Raw genomic sequence first — 16,302 nt, forward strand, 5'->3', positions numbered from 1 at the left:
CCTATGATGTCAATTACAGGCGTCTCTCATCTTTTTAAGTGGGAGAACTTGCACAATTGGTGGCTGACTAAATACCTTTTTGCCCCACTGTATATTCGGGGTATATATTCATATGGAGGAACGGTTTATTGGTATCTGTTTCTATGCTTGTAGATTTGGAGCAGAGGTGGGTTCCTACCAGTTCGCACCTATTCGGTAGAACCGGTTCGTCAAATCTACCGAACCGGTTAGAAGAAGTTCCACCAGTGGACCCGGAAAGCAGGCCACACCTACAGAAGAGGTTCCAAAAATTTTTGAAACCCACCACTGGCAAGGATCTTGTAACTTGGACAGACCTAAGTACTAATTCATAATTTCATATCCGGTCACATGGGTGGCAAGCCCCTCCCATCAGGTCACATGGGCGGCAAGCCCCTCCCACAAAGGAGGCCACACCCACAGAGTAGGTTCCAACAATTTTTGAAACCCACCACTGATTTGGAGGTGTTCTGAAGCAAATATTTTTTTTTCTCTATTAGGTTGACAGTGTGGACTTCAATCTACCCCACCCCAATGTCAGAATACAACCAGACAGTGACTCACTTTGTGTTCTTGGGACTGACTGATATCCGGAGTCTGGAACCGGTTTTATTTGCCATTTTTTTCATTATCTACCTGCTTATTCTAATAGGGAACGTCCTCATCATAGTGACGGTGGCTTGCGACTCGTGCCTCCACACCCCCATGTACTTCTTCCTGGGGAACCTCTCTTTCATTGACATCTGCCATTCCTCAGTTACTGCACCCAAGATGCTGTTTGATACCTTCTTCTCCCAGAAGGTCATCTCCTTTGGTGGATGTGTGGCCCAACTCTTCTTCCTCCACATCTGTGCCTGTGCCGAGATCTTCCTCCTGACTATCATGGCTTATGACCGTTGCGTTGCCATCTGCTACCCGTTGCACTATGTGAAACATGTCAACCTGAAGATTTGCGCGTACTTGGTGGGTGGTTTGTGGGTGGGCGCGGCCATCCACTCCGTGGTCCAGACGGTTCTCACCATTCGCCTCCCTTACTGTGGCCCAAATGTCATAGACAGCTTTTTCTGTGATGTCCCCCCGGTCATCAAGTTGGCTTGCACTGATACGTACTTCACTGGTGTTCTCATCGTATCGAACAGTGGCATGATCTCCTTGGTGTGCTTCTTGGCCTTGGTGACTTCCTACATCATCATCCTGCTCTCCCTGAGAAGACGGACAGCTGAAGGCCGCCACAAAGCTTTCTCAACATGTAGTGCCCACTTGCTGGTGGTGGTCTTGTTCCTGGGACCATGCATCGTCCTCTACAGCCGCCCTGCTTCCAACTTCTCCTCAGACAAACTGGTAGCTGTCTTCTACACCATGGTTACTCCTCTCCTCAACCCTGTGATCTACACCCTGAGGAACGAAGAGGTAAAGAAGTCCATGCAGAAACTCTGGCGCCGGAAGAAGATATTTTTTACAAGGGGATAAGTTGTCTAGCTTGACAAGAAATAGGAGATGAGAAAGGCAAAACAACATTGGACAAAAATACACACGGATAGAAAAAATGATAAACGGACATATAAACCATTCCTGTTGGGTATCATGCCAGAAAAATATAATAAAGAGAATATGTACTTAATACTACAGGTATTAACAGTGGCTAGAATTACATTTGCACAACACTGGAAGAAAATAGAGATCCTTACAGAAGAGAGGGACGCAGTGGCTTAGTGGCTAAGACACTGAACTTGTCAATTAGAAAGGTTGGCAGTTCAGCGGTTTGAATCCCTAGCGCCGTATAACGGAGTGAGCTCCCGTTACTTCTCCTAGCTTCTGCAGTTTGAAAGCATGTAAAAATGCAAGTAGAAAAATAGGGACCACCTTTGGTGGGAAGGCAACAGAGTTCCGTGCACCTTCGGTGTTTAGCCATGCCGGCCACATGACCACGGAGACGTCAAAAAAGGTGCTTTTTCAAAAGGCAATGGGACTTCCTTTGTTTTTTCTTGAAGACGTTTCACTTCTCACCCAAGAAGCTTCTTCAGTTGTTCAGTAATGCAGACAAATATTCTGCTTTATCGTTATCATAGGCGTTTAGTTTATCAGTGGCTTTTAACAATCCTCACCTCATCACATTTATCTACCGGTATTTGAGGAATGTACACAGTGCCACCCAGTATAGAATTCCCAAATTGCATGCCAGAGAATTAAAAAATAATAATCTAAGACCAAGTGTAGATGTGTGTGTGTATTCTGTATATATTATAATCATATACATAGTTCTGCTAATTCCGGTATAAATGTGAAACAGGAAATACACAGCATGTTAGAACTTCAGGATAATTTTAATAAAGAAAGTTTTTGGTTGGTAATGAAAAGATAACAGATTTGGTTAATTCTCACCAGAGATGGATCGCCAGTTGTTGATGTTCACCAGTTAAAAACATCGGTTATAATTTACGACTGACATTTTTTTTCCCATTGTATCTCTTCTGTTTTTCCACAGAGCTCAAATTCTCTCCCTCCTACCTTCTGTTTTTAAAACTACAAGCAATCAAGTTGTCAGCAGTCCAAATATCATGCAGAATTAAATCAGAGTCCAAGGCAAAACTATCCTTAAAGTTTCAATTTAATAAGACAGACATGTTGGCCACAAACTGTGGAACCCAAATCTAAAAGCTTCCTGGGATTCCACCCAGTTGAAAGTTCATGATCTTATCCCCACACCCATAAATCCATCACATGGTCCAATCTTCTTCGGCCACGCTGGCATCTCCACCCAGCTGGTTCTGGTCAGGTGCAGAGGTGCGGAGACAAAAGATGACCTTGCGCTTCTAGAAAGGAATGACAACAATACATTCCACAATTCTACTCCTTTCTATTTCCCCTCCCAATTACTACACTAATGAAACAGCATAATGAAATAAGAGAGAGTGTGGCAGGCCAAATATGCTAAAAGGAATATAACTGCAGGACTGACACAAGTTGCTAGACCTCAGGTTATGAAATAATAGGGAAGGCTTAAGTTCCATACCTCATTGAAGACTAAAGATGATGTCAGTGGGAAGGAAAGAGAGGGATGATTTTCCCCAGCCTGCTCATCCCATTATTATCAAATTTATAGAGTATATGAAAAAGAAGCAAAAAAAAAAAAAATTAAATACATTTCATTGCAGAACAGAAATGAAAATGAAATGTATTTAATTTTTTTTGCTTCTTTTTCATATACTCTATAAATGTGATAATAATGGGACGAGCAGGCTCATAACATATAATCATATGCAATATTCAGGGTAGCCTTTGACTTACAAAAGTTCATTTAGTCGCGGGATCTCCTTTTACCACCCTCTGACACACCAAGTCAATGGGGAAGTCGGGTTCACTTAACAACCGTGTGACTCACTTAACAAACGGCAGTGATTAACAAACATGGCAAGTAAGGTCATAAGACGGGGCAAAACTCACATCATAAAATGTTCACTTAACAATAGCAATTTGGGGCTCAAATGTGCAAGAACATAGATTCTATTGGCTGTTGCCAGATTCCTATGGGGTCATGTAGGGGTTATGTAGGGGCCATAGCTGGCTCTATAGGGGAGTGGTGAGGTGGCCTGCAGGTGGAGTTCCTGCCTCACAATCAGGAGGCTATAAGTTCGATCCTAGGTAGAGGCAAATATTTCTCTCCCTGGCCACAATGAGAATATATCTGCTGAAAAAAACTCCGCATTGGCGATGGGAAGGGCATAAGGCCAGTAAAACACTCTGATAGCTCCTTTCAGTTGCCCAGACTCCACCCCGCAAGGAATTATGGGTCATTAAAAGAAGATGATAGCTGGTTTGATAGGCAAAAGAAGAAAGGCAGATCATAGGTGCTTGTCTGAGCTCCCAGGTTTGGTTGAAGTCTGGACTGCAATGGCAGTGATGCAATTCCTACTGTGGCTTAATGGCTTTCACTCTGTTTTGGCTCTTGGGTGGGGGTATTTCCTTATGAATAGAGCTATCTAGATACTTGTCTCTTTCACAGCCATTTGCAGTAAGCGGTGTTCACATGAGTGTGATTTACAATCCCCCCCCCCGGAAATTGATTTCTGCCAAAAAAAACACTCATGGCAGAGAATGGATTCACTTAACGACTGCTGTGTTCGCTTAACGACTGCAGTGAGTCACTTAACTACCGGCCAAAAAAAGGTTGTAAAATCAGATTGGCCATGTGGGTGACCCACTTTATGACTGTGCATAACTTACGAGTGTAATGGCAGGCTCCATTAGGAGTGTAGTAGGAAGCAGTGGTGGGATTCAGCCAGTTCGCACCTATTCGGGGAGAACCGGTTGTTAACTTTCTAAGCAGTTCGGAGAACTGGTTGTTGGAAGAAATCTTTTGTTTTTTCCCACTTTACAGGGCTAATCCTGTAAGGAAGGCAGGAAGGAAACTATTCTGGTGTTTCTAGCCTAATGTTTATTGCCCTGCTTACAGAGACTGCCTCTCCGGATAACCCTGATTACATTGAAACAGCTAAGACAAAACACCCATCAACGTGAGTGATGTTGAGTTGGCCACACCCTACACGGTCACATGTCCTACCGAGCCCTGCCTACCCAGCTGGTCATTAGGACAGAGAACCGGTTGTTCAATTATTTGAATCCCACCACTGAGTGGAAGGCTCCATTACAGTCAAAAATCCAGAACTGATCTGTACTGTTCTCTCCCCCCCCACCCCAATTTCAGGTAGTCCTCGACTTCCAACTATTTATTTAGTGACCAAATGGCTGATGGCACTGAAAAAAGTCTCTTATGACTATTTTCACAGACCATTCTGGTATCCCCGTTGTCACATAATCAATATTTGTGGGTTGCCACAAAGAAGAGGGAGTCAAACTATTCTCCAAGGCACCTGAGGGTAGAACAAGAAGCAATGGGTGGAAACTAATCAAGGAGGGAAACAACTTAGAACTGAGGAGAAATTTCCTGACAGGTAGAACAATTAATCAGTGGAACAGAAGTTGCCTCCAGAAGTTGTGAATGCTCCAACACTGGAAGTTTTTAAGAAGATGTTGGATAGCCATTTGTCTGAAACGGTATAGGGTTTCCTGCCTAGGCAAGGGGTTGGACTAGAAGACCTCCAGGGTCCCTTCCAACTCTGCTATTGTATTAGTGTATATTCAGACAATTGGCAACTGGCATGGATTTGTGACGATTGCAGTTGCCCAGGACGATACGTTCATCTTTTGCTACCTTTTGATAAGCAAAGTCAATGGGGAAGCCAGATTCACTGAATTATTAACTTTTCTAAGAGAATTATTTATTTTTTGATACTTGATATTTGAATTATTGAACAATTGTCGCCCAAAAAGTCATAAAACGAAGCAAAATTCACTTAACTGCTGTCTTGCTTAGCCATAGAAATTTTGAGTTTAATTGTGGTCATAAGTGAAGGACTACACACAAATTTGTTTTTTCAGCCTCGGATGCAAAGGGTTGTTCGCCCCAATTTTAAAAAGGAAGAAACATACAAAGCCCAGTTTTCAAATCTCATTGGGCTTCCTGCTTGAGCAAGGGGGATGGACTAGAAGACCTCCAAGGTGCCCTCCAGCTGTTATTTTGTTATTCATTTTGGAGGTAACATCAGGTCGGAAGTGTGCTGGGGTAGACACTTCACTATTTCTATCGATTACCAAATTATTGGAAAGACAAAGTGCTGCATCTTGAAATATTTTACCCTTCTTAATGAATTCCTTTGGATCCTGCGTGGACTTGCCGTCCACGAAGTTTATTCAAGGCGTTTAACATGTCCTCGTTACGCAACGTGTAGATGACGGGGTTGAGCAGGGGCGTCACAGCTGTGAAGAAGATGGAGACAACCTTATCTGCGGCCAAACTCTTGGCCGGCCTGAGGTAGATGAAGATACAGTGGCCCAAGAAGAAGGTCACGACGGTCAGGTGAGCAGCGCAAGTTGACAGAGCCTTGCGCCGCCCTTCGGAGAAGCGGTTCCTCAAGGAGACTAGGATGACCACGTAGGAGATGACCAAGACGATAAAGCAAACCACGGAAATCAGTCCTGAATTGGAGACGATGAGGACCTCGAAAACGTAGGTGTCGGCGCACGCGAGTTTGATGACCAGGGGGACATCACAAAAGAAGTTGTCGATAGAGTTGGGGCCACAGTAGGGCACGCTGAGGGTCAAAGTGGTCAAAGCAATGGAGTGGACAAGGCCTCCTAGCCACATGGCCACCGCCAAGCTGAGGCAGACCCGGCGGCTCATGATGCTTGTGTAGTGCAGAGGATGACATATGGCGGCGTAGCGATCGTAGGCCATGATGGTGAGAAGGAAGATCTCCGTGCAGGCAAAGAGGTGGAGGAAGAACATCTGTGCGATGCATTCTCCGAAGGAGATGGTTTTGGACTCGGTCAGGAAGTCTGCTAGCATTTTGGGCATGACCACCGAGGAGTGGCAGACATCGATGAAGGAGAGATTGCTGAGGAAGAAGTACATGGGGCTGTGCAGCTGGTTGTCGAAGATGATGGTGATGACGATGAGAATATTGCCAACCAGAATCAAAGTGTAAATGGCAATGAAAAGGACGAAAAGCACCAGTTCGGTGTTATGGTTGGCGGTGAGTCCGGATAAGATGAATGCTGTTACTTCTGTAGTGTTCTCTGCTGGCATGGTTTTCTGTGGAGAAAGTAGGAAGGAAAGAAGAACAATATTATAATAGAATCTATATACTCTATATAAAAGGCAAATATACCACTCACTTGTCACGAAATCTCCAGAACCATAAAGTCTACAAATGTGAAATTTAGCACGCATGTTCCTCTTGGCTTCTAGGTGCCCGCTAAGAAAGGATTTTTCAAAATGACCATCAAATCATTAGTATTTCCTATACAGTAATTAACACGCTCTGATGCCAAGGAGTTAGACATTCTACTCTCCCTCCCCATTGGAAAAGAACACTGTTCCAACTGCCAGTTGCCTCACATTCCATTATCTCAGTTCCAACTGGAAGATATTCCACTCCTTTACTCAGTTACTTTAGTTTCCACCCATTGCTTTTTCTTCTGTCTTCAGGTGCTTTGGAGACTAGCTTGACTCCCTCTTCTTTGTGGCAACCCGTGAGATATTGGAAAACTGCCATCATGTCTCCCCTTGTCCTTCTTTTCATTAAACTAGACATACCCAGTTCTTCATATGTTTTATCCTCCAGGCCCCTAATCATCTTTGTTGCTCTTCTCTGCACTCTTTCTGGAGTCTCCACATCTTTTTTACATCGTGGCGACCAAAACTGAATGCAGTATTCCAAGTGTGGCCTTTGAATTATAACCAGGGGTGGGCTTCAAACATTTTAGCAAGGGGTTCTCTGTCCGGTTGCTGGGTGGGCGTGGCCATGGTGGGTATGCCCCAATCCGCCTCCTGCACCATGGCAGGGGAGGGCATTTTTGCTCTCCTCAGGCTCCGGAGGCTTTCCTTGAGTCTCTGGGAGGGCAAAAATGGACTCCGCAGGCTTCCGTTTCTGGCCTTCCTGTAGGCCCATTTTTGCCCTCCACAAGTCTCCATGTGTGTGCCCTGCCCTTACCTACACCCAAAACGGGCTGTGTGGTGATTCCTGGGCAGGGCCAGCCAGGAATGGGATTTGGGGGGTTCTCCGAACTGCACAGAATCTTAGCCAGAGGTTCTTCCAAACCCTTGTGAACCCCCATCATCCCTTCCCTGGATATAACAATCTATGATAGTTGATCAGACAGACTTCAGGTCAGTTTTAACAAAACATGGGCATGTTAGTTCAAATAGCTGAACTGCACTTCTTCCCACCTGTTATGGCCATGCTACCAATTACACAGGGGACTCATAATCAGAAAAGCCAAATATTATTTGAAATGGATTCATAGAGGAGATTTAGACTAGGGTCATGGCATGAAGGGAGATTTTAGGTCCCCAAATTTTCAGAGCCAAGATTTATGATCTACTATCTTTGCTTAGGAGCAACATTTAATCCTAACTTTAGATATATGTTTTTTGCATTTCTGCTTCACTTACATTCACATAAAAGGAGCAATCTGTTATCTGAAAGATTAGATACATACAAGAGAGAAGGAGTGCCAATTAATGAAACGATCTCCTAGTCCTAAACTGCATCCAGTTTTGGTTGCCACGAAGTAAAAGAGTTGTGGAGACTCTAGAAAGAGTGCAGAGAGGAGCAACAAAGATGACTAGGGGACTGGAGTCTAAAATACGTGAAGAACAGTTGCAGGAACTGGGTATGCCTAGCTTGATGAAAAGAAGGACTAGGGGAGACATGATAGCAGTCTTCCAATATCTCAGGGGCCAAAAGGAAGACAAAGTCAAACTATTATACAAAGCACCCGAGGATAAGACAAGAAGCAATGGGTGGAGACTAATCAAGGAGAGAAGCAACCTAGAATTAAGGAGAACTTTCCTGACAGTTAGAACAATTAATCCGTGGAACAACTTGCCTCCAGAAGTTGTGAACGCTCCAACACTTGAAGTTTTTAAGATGTTGGAGAACCATTCGTCTGAAGTATTGAAGGGTTTCCTGCCTAAGCAGGGGGTTGGACTAGAAGACCACCAAGGTCCCTTCCAACTCTGTTATTCTATTCTATTCTATTCTGTTCTGTTCTGTTCTGTTCTATTCTATTCTATTCTATTCTATTCTATTCTAGTTTCTTCTTCTGGAAACTGTGTAATAATAATGAATTGTCAAGAATAATTCTACTGCAATTTCAAATAGTTCACCCAGACTTTTATAGATTTACAGCTGAACTTCACATTAGATATTATTTGGTGTTCCACAATTACTTTCTCTGCATGAAACAATATACAGATGCTGTACAGATGTGGACTGTCAGAGGACAAACTTATTTCTTCCATATAGTTAATTTTATCAGTTTTACAATTACCATGCTGAAAATCGCCTTCATTTATTTTATTCATTTGAGAGGGGGGAAAATCTGGCATTTCTACGTATTCTTTGCAGGTGAAAACACAGTTTGCAATTGGGGGAGTTAAAAAAATAAAAGGAATTGTAGTTTGAGTGAAACATGCCTGCAATAGTTTGGTCCCACTATACTAATGAATTTCTTCCATATCTGCAAACTGATTTTTAAATATTTTATATTGCTTTCAAAATAACAAAGAAAGAAGACAGAAAGATAATTTTGATAGAAATACATGCTTTGTGAAAGGGAGAGAAAAAGAATGATTTAACAACCAGGGAAAATGTTGGGAAAGTTCTATGTTGTAAATTCTAAGGATAAATCTTAAGCATTGTCTATCACAAAAGATTCATTATTAAAAACATAAATATGGATGATGTATTACAGTGTTTTTCTACCTCGGCAATGGTTATTTCTGACCAATGTATTCAAAGTCACCAGATGTTTATAGTTAAAACATCTGCTATAATTTAGGATTGCCATTTTTTCACTGTTCTGTTTTTTCCTAGACCTCAAATTCCAAAACCACGAGAGGAAACCATTCATCTTTGTTATGAATTGTAAACTATGAATATTTGATTGAGGTCAAAATATGTTTATATACCTTGACCTCAATCATATCTTCCTTCCTTCCTTCCTTCCTTCCTTCCTTCCTTCCTTCCTTCCTTCCTTCCTTCCTTCCTTCCTTCCTTCCTTCCTTCCTTCCTTCCTTCCTTCCCTTTAAAAAAAATCATAAACGTTTTGAATATAGTGTATTGTCAGGGCATATCATTTACAAAAAAGCAAAGAAAGAACAAAAAGAAATATTAACACATATACTACTACTACTACTACTACTACTACTACTACTACTACTACTACTACTACTACTGTAACAGAATAATTTTAACTAGATTTCTCTTTATTTTGGATTATTTCTAATTCTGTTAATTATATTAGCGTATTTATAATTATAAACCATCTTTATATTTAATTCATACATAGCAATAATTTTTCATCATCTAATTTCTACCTTTTCTGTCTAAGTCCTCTTAAAGTCTATTCCATGTTAAGTAATATTCTGTGTCATTTTTGTCCTTCATTTTTAATGTCAATCTGTCCATCTCTGCACAATCTAATATTTTCCGAATTACATCCTCATCTGATGGAGTGTTCTCATTTTCCCAATATTGTGCAAATACAATCCTTGCTGCTATCAATACATGCAAAATTAAAAAAAATATAGTCCCTTTATCATAACTCTCTGGCATTATACCCAACAAAAATATTTCTGGTTTCAGATCTATATGTTGCTTGATCATCTTTTCCAACCAATTATGTATTTTTGTCCAATATTTTCTTGCTTTCATTTAAATCCACCACATATAATAATAAGTACCTGGAGTCTGATTACACTTCCAACATTTGACGGACATATCCATCCTTCCTTCCTTCCTTCCTTCCTTCCTTCCTTCCTTCCTTCCTTCCTTCCTTCCTTCCATCCATCCATCCATCCATCCATCCATCCATCCATCTTCCCCCAATTCCGTTTAGTTGTAAAGGGAGATACTCTGCATTATGTGTATACAATTTTGTGCAAATCACTAGTGCTCTCTCTTTCTATCTCTGCACCCAATGCTGTCGTGTAAATCATCTGCTCTGCTTCAAATGTCTAATGTACAGCATGCTGAGTTTCTCACCTGCAGAATTTATGACACCGCTGTTTATTGGAGAGCTCTTTATGCATGTCACACATTTGGGAAAATGATCTTTTAAGAACAAGTACTAGGAACTTGTTTAAACTAGTGCATACGGCTTTCATGGCACAAAGTTATTAATAATTTTTCTGCAATTTGCCTTGTGCCAATGCAGAATACCAGCAGCAGGCTGGAAAGACAATGAATAATCATGCATCGTTTTCAGAATTAACTACAGTTAAGGGAAGCAGGGCAACTTGTCATAAAATTTAGGACTTCCATTTCTTTCCCTGATATTCTAACCAGCAAACAACAAAAAAAAACCCTGTGTGGCTTTAAAAAAAAGATGTTTGCAATTCAACTATTCAACTTATTCAACTCAGTATATTTTTTATACTAGAATGAATTAAAATAGCATTTACATACCTTGCTGGTGCTTGCAACAATAAGGAGACTTTTATTTCTGAATAAATTCCTTGTGCTCGGTGTCACCAAAACAATATTTTAGGAGAAGCCACAGAGCTCAGTTTAAATACATTAAGATAATCTCGAGGTATTGTCTTCAAAACTTTGTCCCTTCCAGGATGGGATGGTAATCAAATCTCTACCTTCAGTAGTTTTAATTCTGTCATGGGAAGGAAGTGATATCTGCTTCTGTGGCCAGATTGGTGCTGCGATTCATTCCAAATTCACGTAAAAATAAAATAAAATGGGCAGCGAGATGATCGTTCTGCATCAAAATTTTCCAGCATGGAAGCAGTTCTTTCCCAGTGCTTTGAGTTGTAGAAAATTGTTCAGCATCTGCTGTTAAAATGCATCTTCCCCCCCCTCTAAAGGATCGGGAAATATAAAATCAAATATATTTTGCATCATCCATGCAATTAGCTTCTAAATATAATTGCGAGTCAGTAATAGTTCATTTCAGTTATTGGGAGGTCAAACAGAACCATCATGCTTTGAGGATTCAACTCAGAAGTTCACAGCAATTAGGTCCCTAGGGACGTTAGTGTCAAGCTGCCCAAACTTTTGAAAACTGTAAAGTTAATTTTAGGATTGTTTAACAAGCCCTCTTAGGCTTTGAAGAGTTGGATTCTTGACAGTGTGCAGAGGGAGAACAGCGTACGAATACCCCAAACATGACAGCAAACTTTGGCAAAAAAATGTCTGCACATGTTTTGGACAATAGCACTCCTAATCCACCAGTTTTGGCAGGAGTGCTTGAAATGTATGGAATTCTGCCATCCAGAATACCTGGGAAAGCCCACGTTGCTTTTCTCTAACTTTGAAAAAGGTTGTGGGGAAGAAATATCCATCTGGTTCCGTTCCAAGCTGGGAGAAAGACACTGGAAACATGGAGGCTGATTGGAAAGATGGTTTATTGATGAAGTAGAACCAGAGGTGGTATTCAGCCAGTCCTGACAGGTTCTGGAAAACCGGTAGCAGAAATTTCAAGTACCGTATTTTTCAGAGTATAAGATGCACCAAGGTTTTGAAGAGGCAAATTAAAAGAAAAGTTTTTGCACTCTGGAGACCTGCCAAAAACAGCCCATTTTTTTTGCAAAAACGAGGCCGTTTTTTTTTTTTTTTAAAAAAAGGCATGAATAACCTTTAGGAGACTTGTAGTGTGCTCCTGGGGGTTCCCCCCCCCAAAATGAGCAAATAATGGGCCCGTTTTTTGTCAAAAAAATTGCATGCATAGCCTTTAGGAGGCTTATAGAGTGCTCCTGGGGGCTGGTGGGGGGGAAATTGAGCAAAAAATGGCCTGTTTTTTGCTCATTTCTGCCCTCCCCGCCCCCTAGGAGCACTCTGGAAGCCTCCTACAGGCTCTGCATGGCCATTTTGGTGAAGGGGGCAGGGTTTCATGAGGCAAAAAATGCTGTATTCAGTGTATAAGACGCACCCAGATTTTCAGCCTCTTTTTTGAGGGAAAAAGGTGCATCTTATACTCTGAAAAATATGGTAGTTTGGAAAACCAGCAAATAGGCTGGCCCCACCCCTGCTGCCCTCCATCCTCCCAGCTTCTTTTATTGCCCTAAACAGGAGAATGGAACTGGAAATTGGGGTGGGGTGGGAATGGGGATTTTGCAGTAACCTTCCCCCAGGTGTGGGGAGGAATGGAGATTTTCAGTATCCTTCCCCTGCCCTGCCCACCAAGCCACACACATCGAACGGGTAGTAAAAATTTTTGAATCCCACCACTGAGCAGAACCACATGTGATTCTGGGCAGCTGACAAAACGGAGTTGAGAGTGGGCAGGTTTGGTGGTTTATACCTTCTTTTGAGCTTTGCACTTGAGCTTCCTGTTCCTGTGCAGGAACATGTATTCTATTGGCTGTTGTGAGATTCCTATGGGGGTCATGTAGGGGTCGTAGCTGGCTCTATAGGAAAAAGAGGAAATGCAAATCCTAGGTGCTTGTCTGAGCTACTCTGGTTAACCTCTCTCTTACTGGTTTTCTGAGCTTCCAGGTGAAGTCTGGACTGTTCTGGGGGTGGCACAAAGAAGGGCCTTGTGTTCATAAAGGATGTTGGGCAGGGATGGGCTGCTTGGGGTTCACAGTAGTTCAGGAGAACCTCTAGCTAAGATTCTGTGCCGTTTGGAGAACCCCAAAATCCCACTCCTGGCTGGCCTCACCCACCCTGCCTCTCCCTTCCCAGGTGTCCCCACAGGGCCCATTTTATTTTATTTTATTTTATTTTATTTTTGTGTTAAAATGCTTTTATTTTCCATTTTCCATTTTCATACAGTCACATATATACTGTGCATAACTGGGGCCATACAACATTAAACAATAATCACAGCAGTTCCTCTTGTCAACAATACCCCCAGAAATATAAATAAAATAAAACTCAAACTCAAATAGAAACCCAATATACCTCTTCCGCTCTCCATACACCTCTTTCTTCCGCCCCCCTCCAACTTACTATCTTCCCTCCATCATTCCCCTCTACCCTACTTCCCCTCCCCCTCTACCACTCCTCTCTCCCAGTCCACTCCATCCCTTCCTTCTCACCCTCCCTCCCATCCTCTCTCCCGCCCTCTCTACCCCTCTCTACCCCTCTTCCTTCTATCCCACTCCTCCTCCCCTTGGTGTATTTCTACTATATGTCAATATATTCAGCTTGTCCTATTTTTACGGAGAAATTAAACAGAAACAGTATACATGTGAAATCGTATTACGTTGAAATCTAACACATAGTATATGTCCCCCCCTCCCCTCCCCCCTAACCCCCCACCTCCCTCCCCCCCGACTTCCCAGAGCCCGTACACGGTATAGATTTTTAACAAACACAGTCTAAAATATATTGAGACAAAAGAAATAAACAGGGCCCATTTTAGATGCAGGTAAGTGCAGGGTGTGCCCAGAGGCTCAGGGACGGTGAAAAACTAGCCTACTGGAAGTTTGGGAAGGCCGGAAACTGGGCTGTTTCTAGCCTCCAGAGGGCCTCCGGAGCCTGGGGAGGCCTCCAGAGCCTGGGAAGGGCAAACCTCCCTTACTGTGGTTCAGGAGGTCGACTAGGCCATGCCCAACATGGCCAGGCCCACCCAACAACTGGGCAGAGAACCCCTTGCTGAATTTTTTGAAGCCCAGTGTTGGGCAATTCCTATTGTGGTTGAATGGCTTAGTCCTGGTTTGGGTCTTGAGTGAGGGGGCTAATCCTACCATTCTGCCCTTTGTTCAGACTTTGCTGCAGGGAGTATCAAAATATCTTGTCTTGAATGGATTACCAAATCTGCATTTCTAAAAGCTGCCTCCTCAGTTTCTGCTTGGGGGCAGGGAGACTGGGGCTGCTTCCTGCCTCTTAAAAAAAACATCATGTTTCTCCATTTCTCATCTAGGGGAATATAATATTCTACCTTTTTAAAATATTCCTCAAAATATTTCATTCTTCTAGGAGGAGGAGGGGGGCTTCCCATAGGGTGAAGGACTTCAAGTTAACTCTTGATAAATTTCCTGGGCAGATCTCTCTAGTTTGCTGTAGGCAGAATAACAGAGTGGGAAGGGACCTTCGAGGTCTTCTAATCCAACTCCTCGCAGGTAGTCTTTGACCTATGACCACAGTTGAACCCCCAAATTGCCACTGCGAAGCGAGACAGTTGCTAAATGAGTTTTGTCCCATTTTACGACCTTTCTTGCTACAGTTGTGAAGTGAACCCCTGCCATCCTTGAGTTAGTAACACAGTCGCTAAGTGAATCTGGCTTCCCCATCGACAAGGTTGCAAGAGGGGACCCATCACAGGACCCCGGGACACTCCCACAGACATAAGCATGAATCTGTTTGCCAGGCATCCGAATTTTAACCATGTGACCATGGAGATGCTGCAATGGTCGTAAGCATGAATGTGTGTCACAAGTCACTGGTTTCAGTGCCCTTTGTAACTTCAAATCAGCGGCGGGTTTCAACCATTTTTAGAACCTCTCCTGTAGATGTGGCCTGCTTTGTGGGAGTGGCTTGCTGGCCATGTGACTGGGTGGGCATTGCCAACTTGTAAAATGTGGTGAAACACACTTAACAATGCTCTTGCTTAACAACCAAAATGTTGGCTCAGAAACTCTGGCATTTAAAGCACACAAGTCTTAAAGCTGTCAAGTTACAAGACCCTTTAGAAAAAAAACCGCAGGGGTGTTCAAACTTGACAGCTTTAAGGCTTGTGGACTTCAACTCCCAGAATTCCTCCTCCAGTCATGTTGGCTCAGGAACTCTGGCATTGAAGTGTGCAAGTCTTAAAGCTGTCAAGTTATAAGACCCTTGCACCTCTAAGCCTTTAGAAAAAAAACCCAGGGAGTTCAAACTTGACAGCTTTAAGACTTGTGGACTTCAACTCCCAGAATTCCTCCTCTCGCTCTTCATCTTGATGATGTGCGGACGGGTGGGGGGAAGGATCTGGAACCGGTTCTAAATGGCACTGTAGATTTGTGGAACCTCTTCTATATAGAAGAGGTTAGAACTGGCAGGAACCCACCCCTGCTTCAAATGGTCACTAAGTGAATGGTTGTAAGTCTGTAGTTCATAAAAAAGGAGGCCTTCTCTGTGTTAAGGAAAACTGGAGAGCAAGTGAAACTATGAGCTGGTCCCATTAAAGATGGCATAATCAACAGGATGGAGACATATCCCTGTGGTTCTCTGTCCCTTGTCAGCATCCTGGCCTCAAAAAATGGCTGCCAAGAGAAGGATGAAGTAAAATTTACTTCTTACAGTCTTTCCTTGGCTGTTCTTAGATCCTGAGCAGAGTCACCCTCGGCAATTAAAATCAGAAAGATGTGGAGACTCTAGAAAGAGTGCAGAGAAGAGCAACAAAGATGATTAGGGGGCCGGAGGCTAAAACTTATGAGGAACGGATGCAGGAACTGGGTATGTCTAGTTTAATAGAAAGGAGGACTAGGGGAAACATGATAGCAGTGTTCTAGTATCTCAGGGGTTGCCACAAAGAAGAGGGAGTCAAGCTATTCTCCAAGGCACCTGAGGGTAGAACAAGAAGCAATGGGTGGAACCTGATCAAGGAGAGATTCAACCTAGAAATGAGGAGACATTTCCTGACAGGGAGGACAATCAACCAATGGAACAGAAGTTGCCTTCGGATGTTGTGGAAGCTTCATCACTGGAAGCTTTGAAGACTGGACTGCCGCCTGTCAGGAATGGTGTAAGGTAGGGGTGTCAAACTCAAGGCCCGTGGGCC

At 42.9% G+C, this 16,302-nt stretch overlaps 2 protein-coding genes across 2 annotated transcripts; one reads left to right on the forward strand and one right to left on the reverse strand.

The window, feature by feature from the left end:
- Positions 1-552: 552 nt before the first annotated feature.
- On the forward strand, positions 553-1,488 carry LOC116521853 (olfactory receptor 1509-like). The gene has a single exon (XM_032236503.1). The coding sequence runs from the start codon at positions 553-555 to the stop codon at positions 1,486-1,488; it is 936 nt and encodes a 311-aa protein (XP_032092394.1).
- A 4,231-nt stretch (positions 1,489-5,719) lies between these two features.
- On the reverse strand, positions 5,720-6,664 carry LOC116521854 (olfactory receptor 4E1-like). Its single transcript, XM_032236504.1, has one exon. It carries the CDS (start codon positions 6,662-6,664, stop codon positions 5,720-5,722), a length of 945 nt encoding a protein of 314 aa, XP_032092395.1.
- Between the last annotated feature and the right edge of the window lie 9,638 nt (positions 6,665-16,302).

The sequence above is a fragment of the Thamnophis elegans genome, chromosome Z (genome assembly GCF_009769535.1).
Source record: "Thamnophis elegans isolate rThaEle1 chromosome Z, rThaEle1.pri, whole genome shotgun sequence".
Lineage (NCBI taxonomy): Eukaryota > Metazoa > Chordata > Lepidosauria > Squamata > Colubridae > Thamnophis > Thamnophis elegans.

What these genes read in the sequence shown, in the direction of transcription:
- LOC116521853 (XM_032236503.1), top strand. Translation starts at nt 553, where the DNA reads ATGTCAGAATACAACCAGACAGTGACTCACTTTGTGTTCTTGGGACTG.
- LOC116521854 (XM_032236504.1), bottom strand. Translation starts at nt 6,664, where the DNA reads ATGCCAGCAGAGAACACTACAGAAGTAACAGCATTCATCTTATCCGGA.